The 13,000-nt window shown below is 38.5% G+C and overlaps 1 protein-coding gene across 1 annotated transcript in view; it reads left to right on the top strand.

Moving 5' to 3' along the window:
• Positions 1 to 13,000, top strand: part of GAD1 (glutamate decarboxylase 1) — a 34,440-nt gene that overhangs the window by 10,291 nt on the left and 11,149 nt on the right. Inside the window, exons 6-13 of the mRNA XM_015635009.3 lie at positions 2,133 to 2,223; positions 6,151 to 6,263; positions 7,644 to 7,759; positions 7,862 to 7,941; positions 8,146 to 8,200; positions 9,278 to 9,394; positions 9,554 to 9,618; positions 12,912 to 12,990. Of these exons, the coding sequence (XP_015490495.1) occupies positions 2,133 to 2,223; positions 6,151 to 6,263; positions 7,644 to 7,759; positions 7,862 to 7,941; positions 8,146 to 8,200; positions 9,278 to 9,394; positions 9,554 to 9,618; positions 12,912 to 12,990 (716 nt within the window). The remainder of the gene's footprint in view (positions 1 to 2,132; positions 2,224 to 6,150; positions 6,264 to 7,643; positions 7,760 to 7,861; positions 7,942 to 8,145; positions 8,201 to 9,277; positions 9,395 to 9,553; positions 9,619 to 12,911; positions 12,991 to 13,000) is intronic.

Genomic DNA, 13,000 nt, shown 5'->3' with positions numbered 1-13,000 from the left:
TCTTTGGTCTGAAATATTTTACATTGTATCTACAGAAATCCCGGCTGTCGACTAGCCCCGACTGCCATACGTACCCGAGCAGGTCAGGAACTGGAGCGGTAATGGAGCGCGCCGAGTTTCCCCTCCCCAGCCTTGCTCCAGCTTTTCAGGGCTGCCGAGCTCTGCCCGAGCCGCTGCCCTCTTCGGCACGGCACGGCACGGCACGGCACGGGTCGGCTCGGCTCGGCTCGACCGCAGCGGGTGGCGATTTCTCCGCCGAGCTGGAGCGATGAGCTCAGAGCCGGAGGAGGCTGCTGACCGGCGGTATCTGGCCGGGAAGCTGCGAGCCACGGCTCCTGGAGCACGGGCAGCAGCTTTCTGCTGTGGTTAGTTTTGTAGCAGTGAAAACCCAACGCAGTGCATTCAAGGAGCAAAATCTTGACTACAGATGTGGCACATAGCGTTCTGTCCTTCCTATTTACATGGTGGTTTGTTTGATTCAGGGGAGTCAGGAGCATATTTTGATTTTTGTACTCTTAATCAAAGGGGAGAGTGTTTCACTCCCAAACGCGTGGGTTGTTTGACAGGTAGCCAGAAGTTAAGTCAGAGTGGCTGCGCTCTGTGTGTTTGCACCATTATTCCCCTATTGCGCCGCATGCCGAGCAACCTCCTCCCCTCACCCCGACCTCCCCTGGAGCTTCTGTAGGACCAGCAGGACGTGTCCCCAGGACCTGAGAGGCAGGTATCCAACCGGACACAAGCTCTGTTCAAAGCGGTGTCTGGTGCAGCTTTAAAGAGCTGCTCGTATTGTCTGACTGCCCAGGACACGCATTCTTCTGTGGCTTCTGGGGCTCACATTCTCTCTCAAGGCGGAGCTCCCTTCGAAGTTACCGGGTCTGAATCTGCAGCCCAGCCTAAGGAGATGCCGGGCTCATTAACAGCTATGGGAGGTCACCGAAATGTCGCTTAAGATAAGTTCCCAGCCAGTGTGTCCTGGAGAGGGAGAGAAGTACTGATTTGTAAAGCAAACAGCTAAGTGGTGTATCTCTGGGCTCTAGCCCCGAGCCGTGGGTTCCCCGGGCGGGAGCAGCCCGGCTGCGGTGCATCCTCGTCAGGAAGTGTTGCGATGTGGCAGCGCCGGCAGGCTCACGCCTCCAAAAGGTTTCTGCTGACATCGCTCGGGGCAGAATCGCATTTATTTCTTCATGTCAAAAGATGCTGATGTTCCTAGTGTTGAGCAGAATCCGACGTGACAGGGTCCCTCCAGGCGTCGAGAGCTGACCTCCCTTGTAGGGCCGGGGTGTCCCCAGTGTGCTATCTGCGTGTCCTTCCCCAGAGAACAGAGAGGTCTAAATCGTGACACCTCCCCTCAACGCCCCTTCCCGGCTGTTAGGAATTTCGTCTCTTCATGCTAGATAAGTAGACCTCCGACAATCGGGATTATTGCTTATATAAATCGTTAAAGCACTTTCGGCTGAAATACAGGAATGTGATTTATTTCGGTTCAATAACAAACCATGTTTAAGGAGGTGAATTCAGCTTTATAAACCATGTGGGGAAAGGGCCCGAGTCGAGGAGCTCTTGGGGGGCCCTCTACCCCTGCTGCTTTTCCTGTCCCTTGAAGCGTCTCTCCCGTGTCCTTACAGCTCGGGAAGAGACTGGCTCCTCCGCACCCCTCTCTCACTCCTGCAGCCCCAGTTCAAGCGCCTGAGTCTGAGTCTTCCTCCATTTAAATGCAAATAGCCCCAATACCTGGAGGTTATTACTGCCAAGGGGGTGTCCCCCACCGCGGCTCCTCACCCGAGTTCACAGCACGACGGAAGTCAGAGGAGGGCTCTGGAAATGGGCTAGCCCAAGCCCTTGAGCAGCTCCCGGAGGTTTTTACAGGCTCAGTCGATTCTAAGGTTCTCTTTCAAATGCAAATGATTCCATACAGAAGCTCATATCCAAAGTATTTTTTCAAGTTTGTAATAAGACATCTGTGAATGTTGGCTATCAGTCTCCCCATAAGCAGGACTTGCTTTGAAAAGTTCTTTGCTGCAAGTTCTGAGTACAAACCTGTGATTTGTATCAGAAAGGGTGGATGGTTTAAATTTGAAACCTGGGAGATATTCATAGAGTTTGTTCTAAGTTGCTCTCGATTCTCTTTTCAGGTCATCCTCGCTTTTTCAATCAGCTGTCCACAGGACTGGACATTATTGGCTTGGCTGGGGAGTGGCTGACATCTACTGCTAATACAAACATGTAAGCAGTGTCTTGTCACCCGTGTCTGTGACTGGTGCTTACATGGGCTGCCAAGTGTCATGGTAGATAGGTATTGTCACAGATATGAATAATTTTCATTTTTAAATGATAAGTGTTACATCTTCTGGAAATATGTCTCATGTTTTTCTTAATGTGTCAGTAATACAATGAAAATAGTTACATAAAACTGAATAGAAATGCAAATATCTGAGAGCACAGGGTAAGTAAAAATGATTATTCTAATATAATATCATTAAATTACTTTTTTCTTTTGGATCAATCTTCTCTATATTTTTCTTTTTTTTTAAAGCTCTGTCTCTAGACTGAACAAGTCTGCAGCTATCCACTATGTATCCACTATGCAGCCATGTTAACACTAGAACATGAGATATGGAAAAATTAATTTTCCTCTCTACTGTTGACTTCAGAGATAGCAGGCTTGAGGCAGTATGTTCTGTTTACGTGCCAGTAAAGAAGTGGCTTCTGGGGAGCATCAAAATGATTAAAAATGTAACACTGAAAAAATAATTTTATGCTAATGAAGGAATTAGTCTAAGATTAATAAAGTCATGTGTAAATTAATAAGTGGAAGTATAAAAAAAGTAAAATTTGACATCCGAATGCATCAAATAAGAAACTTTTCCTAATTTTTCTTGACCTCAAAGTTAATGAAAGCTAAATGTCAGTGCATGCCACTATGATGAATTTTTGCAAGAGTGCAATTAATGAAAAAAACCCAAACCAGCAACATTAAAGAAATACCTGCAAAACAAAACAACAAAAAAAAAACCACCAAAAAACCCCGCCAAAAACCACCAACCAAACCAAAATCCTCCCAAACCAGTAAAAACATTCCAAACCTTCTAGTCAGTTTTTATATATATTCAAAGTCCAAATATTCAGCAGGTAATACTGGTTTCTTTAGTCCTGTACTGAGCATGTTTTAAAATAAAGAAATATTGAAATTATTAATAACATCACAGTCACTTCTTAAAGGGTAACTCTTTTAATTGATGTTTCCCATTATTTTTTTGAAAGTAAGGTGTTAAATAGCTAGTTTCTCATTCTTTTGTGCTTTAAACAATATTTTGAAAATACTTTGCTGTGAATCTGAAAATTTAGTATCTATTTGTCAGTGTGAGGTTTAGTGTGCCCTTTTTTTCAGCAAACCATAGTCAACATGGTGTGCTTTCAAGTAACACAGTAATTGCAAGTAAGGTTAAAGCAAGATGTTTGTGAAATGTGATTCAAAGGGTTGACAGAGAAGGTTATTAAAAAGAACCAAATCACCCCTTGTGAGCTCTGCGGAACATACTATTTGTTTTGAGCAGTGTTCCAGCACACAAGAACAGGTTTTGACCTTTACCTAGAAGCTGTTCTAACCTATTACAGCTACATGAGCACACAACACATAAGCAACAATAACACTGAATTATGGTAGGGAATGTTTTCCATTTGCCATTTTTTCTTTTCTACAGATAAACAGTACTTAAAATATTTGTGAACAATTAAAAGTATGTGTTTTCTTTTGCAGATGAGTTTTGAGTAATCAAAACATCTGTACTCTCCTAAAATTTTAAATTGTCATTAGGAAATATTACTTAAATGTCACTGTGAAGATAATATATACAATTAAACATAATAAGCTTCCCACATTGACTTGAAAATAATGTATCAATGTGCTATTCATAGCTCAATCACTAGTCGTGAGACCTTCAGCATGGAAATTCAGACTTTCATTATTCATCCAGTTCTAGAGATCTGGAGCACAGGGATTCTCTCACCATGCAGCAGCAGCTGAGGTTAAAAATAAATATTATCTGGAAGTTCTGTTTATGCCCGCTGTTACCTGAGACAAGGGAATATATTGCTGTTTTCAGAATTATGCAGATATGCTTATGAATAGAAAATTGATGTAAAATGCTCTGTGTTTATTCTCAGACTGATTTTTACATACTGGCCAACAAGAGAACGGTAACTAGAATGATTTGGTCTGATAAAGTGATTTGTCCTTTAGGTAAGAGCAGAATTATTCCAGCACTGGTCCTACTAAAAAACCTGCATTATTACATTTTGTTAGCAAAGAGCTGATACTTATGACTGTTATAGCTAATTCACAGAAATACCTGTAAATGTTGTAACTATGGGAAAAACCTAATCAGCATTTTTTTTTAGGAGATTGATTCTAAAGTTACATGGTTCCTTTAAAACCAAACACATTTTTGAGTTTTACTGATTTTTTCAAAATAATTTAAGTTTAAAGCAAATAAGGCAGAGTGAACAAGATGTGATTTGTAAATTCATAGCCATTGCCTAATATAGCTTCACTTGCCTTGTAATTTATAAACATCTACTGTCATTTATTTCTTGTCAGTTTTTGGAGACTCAGAAAATACCTGCAGAATAGAATAAAAAGTTCTGTTTTCTTTGTGTTTAATATTTTCAAAATTCAGTGTGCAAGGTCTCAGGAAAAAACTCAAAATGTGTTTAAACTGGTGGGGAAAAAAATAGTTACACTGACTTAAGAGTACCTTGCACTGAGCTACAACTATCTATACACTGCTGTGTTCCTGTGGACATCAGTTGATCATTCTGCCTAATTAAAGATTGGAATATATTCTAGACTTGCAGTGCTTAAAAACAAAATAAGTCCAAACCACTGTTAGCACACACTGGTTTATTAATTTTGTCCATTTGTAAATAGTGGCAGCATCCAAAAACTTCAGATCAGTTTTCAACTGTCTCTACCAGTTCTAAAGATAATAAAAACAAAATTACTAGTATTTTGGCTTCTGAAAATAGCAGTCACAATAATTAAACAAATTACAGAGTTTTAATCTTCAGGGAATGTTTTAAAAATAATGATGGTGTTTCTCTGATGAACTCAGGACTCATAAAAATTGAAGAAAATATTAACAGTCTAGGCAACTGGTGTAGCTGTAAATAAAAGACAAACTTTTTCAGACATTTGTTCCCTTCTTAATATCGTGTCTCATTCAAGTTTGCTGTACCTATCCTCAAAATATCATTTTAGTGTTAGAGAAACAACACATACGTTTTGACGCAATTATTCAAGCAGAGGATATCAGTCAAATCCAAAGTGTCAGGGTGTCATACTCTTATAGAATTCTTTGGAAATTAGAGGTTGATTTTTTTCATTTCTCTCTGCTTCCTTTTCTCCCTTATTTTTTCGACCCATGCACAGCCAGCAGAATTTGTTTACAGCAGTAGTAATTTATCCATGTACCTTGATCACCAAAAATAGTTGTATGGATGTCAATTTCCATCCACATATCTGACTCTGACATCAGGGCATGCCAGGATATGTAATGTGTTTTGCCCTCATTAAGTGGATACAGTAGTTGACTGCTGACTTGGTTTTGGTAATTAGTAATTAGAAAATCATCATTTGTAATTACTCTTGACAGTTATCGATCACATTGTATTGTAAAAGTAAGTTGTCCTTGGAGATCATCAACAGAATAAATCCACATAATTAATTATATTTAGACTTTGAAACCCTAGCTCAATACTTCTAATTATGGTTTTGTTTGGCTCCGTGAAGTTCACTGTTTTCATAAGGATTTAGCAGTATGTTGTTCCACAAGTGTGGAATTGGCACTTTGGGAAACAGTTATTTCACAGGACAACCTTGTACAGATGTCAGCAGTGCTGTGATGTTGAATATTAGGTTACACAGAAAGCTGCAAAATAACTAATACTGCAGGATTTATTCATCAGTATTTCCAGTATTGTCTTCCTCAGGATTTTTGCTTGGATAAAGCTTAAGGATCAGAACTACAGGTTACAATACTGTTAAAATACTAGAGGTTTCTAAAAAAGAATCACTGACTGGGAATTTATTACATGTTTTTAGAATCTGTATCTATGTTGTGTTTGTTTGTTTGTTTTGCTTTATCCACGCAGGTTTACCTATGAAATTGCCCCTGTTTTTGTCCTCATGGAACAAATAACACTTCGAAAGATGAGGGAGATCATTGGATGGTCAAATAAAGATGGTGATGGAATATTCTCACCTGGTGAGTTTTTCTTCTCTGTTTTGGTGTTTTGACTAAAACTTCAGAAGTTAAAATAAACATAGGCTGTGTCTGATTATTCACACTATCTGCCATACAATGAGGCAGATATTTAGAACTAGGAATGCTTTGTTTAAACATCCCACAGAAAAGCTGGGGCAAAAACTTATCCCTGTGTATGTCACTGTACTATGTACATGTACTATGGCTGATCAGCATTTAAAACTTGACTATGGACTGTGGTGCACAGTTAGGCATTTAAACAGCCCTTTTATGAGCCTCATTTCTGGAGGTGCTGAGCAACCTGTTGACTAGAAGTTCTCAGAATCATGTACTGATTTCTTTGGTGGTCAGCAAGAATTTGGGCTCACAGTCAGGAAAAGGTTGTGATTGTCTGTCACTTTCTGGGACACATTATCTGGGATATAATCTGTTTGGATTCACAAGTATGATTCTAGCATAAAGACCAAGACAAAGTGCCTTCCCATGCAAGGACCATAAAGGCAATGAGCAGTGACAGAAACAACTGACGATGAACCATGTGAAGGTCCTGTGGGTGCCCAGCAGAACTTTTCTGGGTTTGGCATGAGGGAACACCATCCTGTTACAGAGCATAAAGGACAAAACCACCTGCTTTTGGAACAGCCCACATAAAGTGTTTGATCTCCAGTCCTATCTGCTAGAAATATACAAATCTTCCTTTGTTCTCATCAATGAAAAAATTTAGAGGAAGAAGTCATCCTAGGCTTATAGGTGTGAGATTGATTTTATTAAAGCTTGAGGTCTGCACCAAAGGACTGAGCTAATTTTTCAGGGCTCTTTTTAGCAGCAAATCAAGAGAAATAGGTGCTTTCCCTCTTCTGAAATTCTTCAAAAGTAACTGTGAAAATAGATTAGCTGAATCATAGCCTGTGAAGTGCCTCTTTCCCATAGCTGACTGTGAGGGAGTTTAGAAGAAGTAGCTCAGCTGTAGAAATCTAACTTTAAGCATTTACTTTTATGTCTACAGTAAGATGGGATAAAACCATCCAATATGTGACATTCCTTCAATCTCAGACAAGTTAATATGTTCCTGTTGTTTTTGCTAACAAGCAGTTATCATGCAAAAGCAGCACAATGAAAGCTGAACTTTTTAGGAATGTGTTACAAAATGATAGCAATTGAAAGAGATGGCATTTAGGAAATTCTGATTATTAGTCTGGCTTTCTTGAGAGTCTGTCCTATTCTATTTAGACAGATGCCTGCGCATTTCAGAGAAATATTTTTTCATAGTTCACTGCCACTTTCATTGCATTATGCAAATGAAACATGTATGTCTGTGGCATAATGTACTTTTTTCTTCATTATTACTGTTTTATTATTCATTTATTTATTCATTCACAGGAGGAGCAATCTCCAACATGTACAGCATAATGGCTGCACGTTACAAATATTTTCCTGAAGTTAAAACCAAAGGCATGGCTGCAGTCCCTAAACTGGTTCTCTTTACCTCAGAGCATGTGAGTTTAATACACTGATAATTCTTAATTTACTGACATATGTTGTGAAAATGCTTCGTCATTAAACAACCACTCCATTTTGTGTTCGTATGTTTGCTGCAGAGTCATTACTCAATAAAGAAAGCTGGAGCTGCACTTGGATTTGGAACAGACAATGTTATTTTGATAAAATGCAATGAAAGGTAGGAGGAATACTATAGTTTTGATAGATTACATGTGCTCATCTGTTAAATTTGTTTTATTGTGTTTAAGGACTGATTCAGTACAGTGTGTCAAGTTGCTAATGGCCTGTTGAGAAAATCCTATTGAATTATTTCAACTGCAGCTATTATTTCCATATACATTCTTTAATTTTTTTTATCTTTATGTTTCTGTGATAATTACAGAGGAAAAATAATACCAGCTGATTTGGAGGCAAAAATTCTGGAAGCAAAAGAAAAGGTTTGTGTTTTTAAAAATTTATGCTTAAATGCTTGGCTTAGTAAAATTGCTTCTTCCTTTGAAGCCTGTGTTGTCATTACAGAGAACATTATCATGACATAAATATAATACTGGTATTTTTTAATACTTAATTATATATTCCTTTATTGTTTACAGAATTATCTATGTGTCTTGGTAAGGTTTCCATTTTCTGATTAAAACAAAAAGTCTTTTAACTCTTGAACCACATCTGTAGTTCATGACTTTTAAAAACAACTTCCTGTTTGTAAATATCTGGAAACAAGCATGGAAACAGAAAATCTAAGCTACTTTTATCTAAACTTTTAAGTTTAGTCAAACCCATAAAAGATTCTACAGAGCCCTTGGAAAACCCTATAGATTTCATGTAAGTAGCAAGAATATTTGTTAAATATAGATAATAAGCTTAAATTTTAGGCAGTAATTGCTATTTCTTGAATCAATGCAGTGGAAAAACCCATGAATTTTTAATAAAATAACCAAAGAGAAATCAAGATTATTATTTTTTTTTTATTTCTTAACTTCTTTACATTTGGGCACTCTATGAAATAGCAGTTCACATTTATTTCATCTAATTCAAAATTGTCTCTCTTTGATCTGATAGTTTCTCATTTATTGCTTTTGTTTTAGATTGCTTTGTTCTGCTTTGTTCTCTTTATTAGTAGATAAAGACTAAAGGAACAATTTCAAGCCTTCAAATCACGACTTACAAATCACATTTAATTAATTTTTGTTCATACTGCTGTAAAAGTCCCAAATTTATTTGAATTTTTGTCATCTTACACTATGTTGTTTGAATTTCCTCATTGAAAGAGATTAGACAAAATAATTTTCTTTATCTTCTAACTAGTTAATTTTGTGAAGTGAAATTGCAAGAAAATACCATGTATATGGTTAGTTAGTTTCTTCTGTTGCTTATGTTGCACCTTTCACATGGGAAGAAAAATGTTTTTAGGTTAAAAAATGAGCTAACGTTTCTGGAATAATTTTCTTTTTTTTCCCCTTCTTTTTTCTGAAAGTGTTTTCAATTTATGTTTGATATTTTTATTTTTATTGTAGGGATATGTTCCTCTTTTTGTGAATGCAACCGCAGGCACAACAGTATATGGAGCCTTTGATCCAATACAGGAGATTGCAGATATTTGTGAGAAATACAACCTCTGGCTCCATGTAGATGTAAGTAAGAAAAAAGCGATGCTATTCAGGCAAAAAATGATCTTAGTACACACTTTTTTTCCCTTGAATTAAAATATTTATTATTAGATCCTGAGTAAACTAAAATCTGTTGATCTTTTTCTAAAAAATGAGTCTTTTCTTTTTTTCTGTCTTTTCCAGGCTGCCTGGGGAGGTGGACTCTTAATGTCCCGAAAGCACCGTCATAAACTGAATGGAATAGAAAGGTACTACACAGAGCTTATTTGTAATACTTTTCCTAAAGTATTTTCATAAGGTACATGACACTTCATCAATTCATGAAAATATTCCTTTGCTACATTAAGGAGTTTGAACACTATATTAAACAATAGTGAGACAGAGGGGAAAGGTTCAGACTGGGGAGATTGAAACAATACTACAGAAGAAATCTGTGATGTACCATTGAGTGAAAGGTAAGTTTTCAGCAGATTCGAAGGAAGACAAGGATATTACTTGGCAAAAAGGAAGGGAAATGGTTCTATGCATAGCTTTGTAGGGTTCATAAGTCTGGGATGGATGGAGGGATGAAGAAGTATTTGAAGAAAAAAATGAACTATGAGAGCTAGACAATCTCTGAAATGTAGGGCTTTGAGAATAGCAGTGATAAATGAGGAATCCAGGGAAGGTGTTTGAGTATGAATACCCACAGTGGGAATTTGTAAAGGTTCTTTCCTGAAAGATGTTTGCAGTTTTTTCAGAAAATAAAGACTATATGTTCATGAGTGTTCTGTAAATGGAACATTTTATATATATACACTTAATCTTGTATTACTCTTATTTATACACACACACACAAAAAAAATAAGATAGGTGTATGCAACAAAGAGAGGAGGTAGAGACTGAATTAGCAGCAAGTTTCAGTACTTTTAAGGCTTGAAAGGGCTATGATAGACAGAGCTGCTGCACTTCTGCTGTACCAGGGAGAAGACTGAGGTCATTTACAGAGAGGCCAGAAAGGGTCACAGGTGCTCACCTGTCTCAGGGCACAGGCGCCTGTGTGTTGATGCCATGTGGAGACTACATGAAACAAGCAGGAAGCTCTTGTAGAGGTCAGAGTGAAGTCTGCAGAAAAAAGCATGTGTGTACCCCCAGGTACATAAGCCAGCTTACCAAGATGCCCAGTGAGACCAGAAGCCAGCCTTTGACTGAATCAAATTTAAAGAGGCAAAGCATTTGTGTTGGTAGTGATAGCAGAGTGAGAGCGTGACCCTCCCACCGGTCCTTACAATTTTGACTCAGGAGTCTGTCCAGGTGTAGTCTTTGGCACAGTTGTTCCCATGTCCATTGATGACAAGTGTGTAGAAGATGCTATATTTATAAACCCATGAGTGTATTGGTCTCTAGATTTCCTCTGAAAGCGCTCTACCATGGTGCACATATGAAAAAAAATCAGGAAATCAGGAAGGCAATGAAGAATTAGAAACTTTAGATATTTTCCATCATTGCAAATATCAGCCTTCAGGGAAGCAAAAAATATTTGAAGCAACCTCTATCCATATACTTTTAAATTAGTACCAACTTGCTTCCTTGAGTTTGCCATTCTGAATGCAGGCACCATGTAAAATGAGTACAGTGAGCAATGCTTTTCCTTAGGGAAAACAAACTATCCTAGGTTTGGGCATCTCATACAGTAAGTGAAGAATAAGTACAACATCAAGGATAGGACTGGATATGAAAGAATTGACAGCAGAACCACTTGGACCCTTTTGTCACAATGACACCAGCACGTAGAGTAGAGTACTCTGAAGCAGCAGAATCCTATCAACCTTTGCCCAGTCCAGTTTGCTTGTGACTCATGACAACGTGTCTAATATTAAGTCAGCATTGCAAAATAATTTTGTTAAGATACAGAGGTTTGGTCACAGGAGTTTGGCACACCCCTTTTGACCTGAGGTCAACCCTGAAGTGCTAATTAAGGCCATAATTTTAAGCAAATACAGAAAGCAGCAGGCCATGAAGCATGAAATGATTTCTTTGCTAGTCAGCTGTACAGATCTTCAAACACAGGATGGGGCCCACGTGTACGGTGTAATTGCCTGTCATGGGCCCCAGCTGGGGTCTGTTGCTAACACTCAGGTCCTACTTGGACACACTGGCAAGGAGGACTGGCATGCTGCCATGGCACAGGGCTGGGAGAGACTGTTGTAGGACAGCCTCTGGCTGGGGGCTGCACGGAGGAGAGAGAGACAGCTTCATGTTAAAACACACCTGATGCTCCTTGTGAGGAATAGCTTAAAATTGTCTTTGTTTGAAACCCTGAAAGTTAAATGAATGTGCTAAACTGAAGGCATGATGTTTTAAAAAGGAAATCAGTTTTATATAAATTCCTTTTTCCTGACCGCTCCATCTGAACTATTAGTGAAGTTTTTCTAAAAGATAATTGCCTCCTTAGTCTGAGCTATTTATCTGCTGGTTTGCACTGCATAAGCAGCCGATGTTAGATGGATGGTGAAGTCCCCAGGTACAGCACGGCACTGTTCTTTCAGCTGAGGGGTGCTACAGTCTAATCTAGCACATACAGGGGTTGGAATTGTATGTAGAAAACAGCGGTCATCAGACTGGGGTGAAAACATCACTGTGTTGCTCAAAACAGAGAAACTGATTGTGTCTGTGACCTCTGAGAGCAGGGTGTAGAAGAGGAGGAAATACCTTTTAATTTTCTTTCAACCACACTGTAAAAACACATGTATAGTCTGTGAAATACAATTATGCACTTTGCTTCTCTGGAACATGCAGTGAATCAAGGGAACGCTTGGTAATTAATTACTTAGGGTGAAAAGGTCAATGGATGTGCGATGTTGGCACATTTATTTCAGTGTCACCATTAAACTGTCTAGGATAGTATGTTGAAATACATAAAATCTGTTTGACATGTAAATTAGGTGATCTCGTGCATTCACTTGTGTTTACATGTAAGAAATTTTGAGCTTTACATACAGAATGGTAGGATATGCTGTGAAGTTTTAGAGCCTTTTAACAGTCGTGGGCTTGACGAACAAGGGCTCTGGCTCTAGGAAAGCAGGTAAGAATGCAAAATATCTTTTTATTTCCTTTCTATTTTTCCAGCAGCTGTTCGGTAAAGAATTGTATTCTCCAAGAATCTATACTGGTCCCTTAATTCTCTGACACCCCTCTTTCCCTGTCAGTTCCTTGAATAGAACATGTCAAAGTAGTTTTGTTCTTTTTATTAGTGCTATTTCTAAAAGAGAACTCTTCTGGGGATGATGTTACTGAATCAGCTAATCAGTCTGATACTAATTAGCTGGCATTACTAATAATATAAGCCAATCACAAGTCTGACATTGCTATGTTAACATGAAAATAATTCATTTCCTGGACAGCATAGCTGGGAAAACAGACACTTAAGACAGTAAGAATATTCATAGTGATATCATCATGGTCAAAATGTCATTTCCAGCTGAAAGCAGAAAACAAAGGTGACTGCTTCAGATTAAGTTTCTGTTTTCCAGATCTATCTGAGACTGTAATTTTTTTGCAGAGCCAACTCAGTCACTTGGAATCCACACAAGATGATGGGAGTGTTGTTACAATGTTCTGCAATTCTTGTCCGGGAGAAGGTCTGCCTTA

This window comes from Parus major, chromosome 7 (genome assembly GCF_001522545.3).
Source record: "Parus major isolate Abel chromosome 7, Parus_major1.1, whole genome shotgun sequence".
Taxonomy (NCBI): domain Eukaryota; kingdom Metazoa; phylum Chordata; class Aves; order Passeriformes; family Paridae; genus Parus; species Parus major.
The sequence above is the reverse complement of the archived record's forward strand: the minus strand, read 5'-3'. Positions and strand labels throughout refer to the sequence as shown.